Genomic DNA, 3,907 nt, shown 5'->3' with positions numbered 1-3,907 from the left:
AGAAATTTATCTTCATTAATATATTTCAGAAATATATCAATACAAAAGCTGGCGAGTCCAACTGGAATCAAAATGAATTTGAGAATTTTTAACAGTCATTGCTGCAAATAGTGGTGTGTATGTGTGTGGGCATGGAGAAATGCAAGCTCTCAAAATAGGAAAATAAGGATATATCATCCAAATGAAAAATAATGTAGATTTTTCAATGAGATTTAATGTTCCATTGAACACGGATGCCTTAAGAAATGACAATAAACATGCAAGAATTGCTACTATGAACCATACGTTGTAAACATTATTCTGACCATGGAAACACATGGATAAGATGAAAAAAGGGGACATAAGCATTGTAAAGTAAAAGACAAGAGTATCATTATTAGGAGACAAGACTTCGGAGGTGGAGAGGCCTGAGATCTCTGAAGATGCAGCCCCACGTGGGAGCTTCATCATCTGTTTCAACAAATCCCCTAGGGCACTTGGTTTCAAATTTTAGCCATGTTTATGATCCACCTAGATGGTTTATTAAACACAAATAGCTGGGTGTGAACTTGGAGTTTCTCATTTAGTAGAACTGGGATAAAGGACAAGAATTTGTATATCTAACAATCTCCCGAGGGTTGCTGGTCCTGCTGGTCTGGAGACACTTCCAGAGACACTTGTGTCCCTAGTACTCTGGTCTAAGAAAAGGTTTTCCTCCACTGTTTCTGTCCCCCTTTTCACCCCGCCCTCAGCCTTTACTGGGAAACACTGGTTCTTTCAGATGGCATCTGAAACCCCTGATGGTCCTGTCTCTTTCTCCTATGGTGGCTTTTCCCCAGAAAGTGCAGGGAAAACCTCCAGGTAGGGAATTCATAACCCATATCTCTGGGAGGCCCAAGATGGTTTGCCTTGGGGACACTGAGACCTTATTTGAAGTTTCCAGGACATTGGGGGCTGAATGATCAGACCTCCTCATTAATAAATTGTTCTATTGTCATTCTACTCTATAAACAATTAAGCTCCCTTCAGGTAGAAGGAGAATAACAGAAACAAAACTTTCTGCCACCTCCCTTTCCCTGAAGATAGCTGCAGAGAGAGATGGGTTTCTTTCTTCCAATTATTCCTTCTTTATCTGATACATGCAACATTTGCAGGCAACAAGATCATCCTCCAGGAGATTAAAAAATTTATCTTCCTTCAAAGAAGTCTCTCAGGTCTCCTTATGTTCCTGCCCTAATTCTTGCCATCCCTTCACAGGATTTAATTGCAAAGTTAGGAGTTTCTCCTTGAAGGATGTGTCACTGTTACAATAAGCCCACTAGACTTGACCCTCAGAATCCCATTGTCACAAAAATGAAATGCTTAAGAAGGGTCCCCTTTCCAGAAGGGACCTCCAATAATTACCTTCTTTTTTTATCTCAAAGTACCTAAATATTTTCATGATGCTGTCTTTATACATCAGACTTTATTACCTGTGTTCGTTTTGGTACCCACAGAAGCAGACGCTGAGCCAAAGATTCATGTACAAGCACTTTATGGGAAGGAGCAATGAATGGATGAGAGACAGCAGAAGTGGATGCGGGGAAGAAAATACATCCAGTAAAGCTTGCATTATGTCATCTACCACAGGAAATGAGCAGAGTTTTTATCCTGTGAGTAAATTCTGAAAAATGGTACAAACTTCAAACTTCAGAATTATCCCAGCTAAAGGGTGAAGGAGAGGGCATACCCCACAACTATCCCTCAAGGACTGTCTCTGAGGGAACATAATTCCTTGTTACTTAATCCACAACATACTTGGCAAAGAAGGTTCCAGATGGTGCTTGCATTTGGCAGTCATGCAATGGAGATGTTGAAAGGATCCCAGAAAACATGAGACGACTGTCAACAGCATCTACTTCTCCATCCTTTCCCGCAGACTCAATTCTACCAACATTCTTCTCAAAAGCTGAGCTAAGTTCTCAACACCTTCCACATGTGTGTAACTATGATTCCTGATGGCACCTCCAGAAAGTCCCCCAAAATATATACAACTGAATGATAAAGCAACTCTGATTCTATTATATTCATTATTACATTTTTTTAGGATCTTAGAGGGTATATGTCAAAATTGCAATGATGGAAAATAAAGGTCAAATAAAGGAAGTAAGGGATGCAAGGAGGGAATAAATGAAGGAAGGATGGAAGGAAGAAAGAGAGTAATGAAGGAAGGAAGGGGATGAATGGAAGGAACACAAAGAATGAAGCAACATCTCAGAGTTATTCTAGGTGGTATATTACTATGAATCATCTGAACAAACCAGTTTACAAATGTACATTCCTACTTTGAAGTTGAAAATCTCATCACTATTCTCATGAAAAGTAGTGTAGCAAAGTCATGGTCAGTTAACCAGGTTAGAATCAAACACAATCCCAGTCTCTTCTTTTGAAAAGTGGGGTAAATGAGAGAAAATATCTCAAAGAAATGTTTTCCAGATGAAATAAAGTGATACAAGTGAAAAGACAAGCGCAATCCTGATGTGGTAAGTGCTTTGTTGTGATGACTCTATTATTTTTATTCCATTTCTTCTGGAGAAAACAAGTGCACAACCAAATGTAGGTGAAGAACCTCAACAGTAGAGAGGATAATTTGGGAAACCACATCAGCACTTGATATGATAAGTGCTTTAAATCTAAAGTTACAAATCTTGAGAACGACTACAAGAAATCTGACCAAATGTGGAACTTTAATGCACAGCATATAGAGAAGAAAAGTCAAAAAGGAATTACTGAGGAGGTTGTTGATGAGAAACTAATACAAAAACAAAACTGGGGGCCGGCCCCGTGGTCGAGTGGTTAAGTTTGCGCGCTCTGCTTCCGTGGCCGAGGATTTCGCTGGTTCAGATCCTGTGTGCAGACATGGTACTGCTCATCAGGCCATGCTGAGGCAGCGTCACACATGCCACAACTAGAAGGACCTACAACTAAGGATACACAATTATGTCCATGGGTGTTTTGGAGAGAAAAAGGAAAAATTAAAACATCTTAAAAAAAATAACTGAAGTCATAGATGTTCTGGGAATTGAGGAAATCAAACATGTCTTTTAGCGAAGAAAAAGAACCAGGAGATTTAAATTGCAACACTTGCCTTTGGGGCCCACAGGGTCCACTTAGTTCTGAGGCACGTGACTTATCACACACAAGGGGTTGCTCGATTGAGGAGCCTTCCCAGGGCCCCCTTCACATCCTTATTCCTCAGGCTGTAGATGAAGGGGTTCAGCATGGGGGTGACCACAGTGTACATCACTGAGGTGACTGAACTTCTCTGGGAAGAATGGGTCACGGCAGAGCTGAGGTAGACCCCCAGGCTTGTCCCATAAAACAAGGAGACTGCAGAGAGGTGAGACCCACAGGTGGAAAATGCTTTATATTTTCCTCCTGCAGAGGACATCCTCATTAAGGAAGAGACAATCTGAGAGTAAGAAAAGAGGATCCCGGTGAGAGGAAATGCACACAGGAGGGCAGTGGCCACATACAAGGAGATATTATTGATGAGAGTGTCAGAGCAGGCCACCTTGAGAACCTGAGCCAGTTCACAGAAGAAGTGTGGAATTTCAGTGCCTATGCAGAAGGTCAGTCGTACCATCAGTAGAATATGAAACAGGGAAACAGATAAAATGATCAACCAACACATCAGAACCAAGATGCAGCAGAGTCGTGGGTTCATGATGACCACGTAGTGCAGGGGGTGGCAGATGGCCACAAATCTGTCATAGGCCATCACAGTCAGGAGGAAATCGTCCATTCCAGCAAAAACAATAAAAAAATACACCTGACTGAGACATCCTATGTAGGAGATATCTTTGCTCTGTTTCTGGTTGTTCACTAGCATCTTTGGGATTGTGGTGGAGATGAAGCAGATGTCAACAAAGGACAGGTTTGAGAGGAA

General features: G+C 41.3%; 1 protein-coding gene across 1 annotated transcript; it reads right to left on the bottom strand.

Moving 5' to 3' along the window:
• Positions 1 to 3,151: 3,151 nt before the first annotated feature.
• Positions 3,152 to 3,901, bottom strand: LOC124232641 (olfactory receptor 7D4-like; the record flags this gene model as incomplete). The annotated part of the gene is made up of 1 exon (XM_046649586.1): positions 3,152 to 3,901. A coding segment is annotated over one exon (750 nt), but the record flags the coding sequence as incomplete, so codon positions are not given.
• Between the last annotated feature and the right edge of the window lie 6 nt (positions 3,902 to 3,907).

This window comes from Equus quagga, unplaced genomic scaffold, assembly GCF_021613505.1.
Source record: "Equus quagga isolate Etosha38 unplaced genomic scaffold, UCLA_HA_Equagga_1.0 HiC_scaffold_9300_RagTag, whole genome shotgun sequence".
Classification (NCBI taxonomy): domain Eukaryota; kingdom Metazoa; phylum Chordata; class Mammalia; order Perissodactyla; family Equidae; genus Equus; species Equus quagga.
The sequence above is the reverse complement of the archived record's forward strand: the minus strand, read 5'-3'. Positions and strand labels throughout refer to the sequence as shown.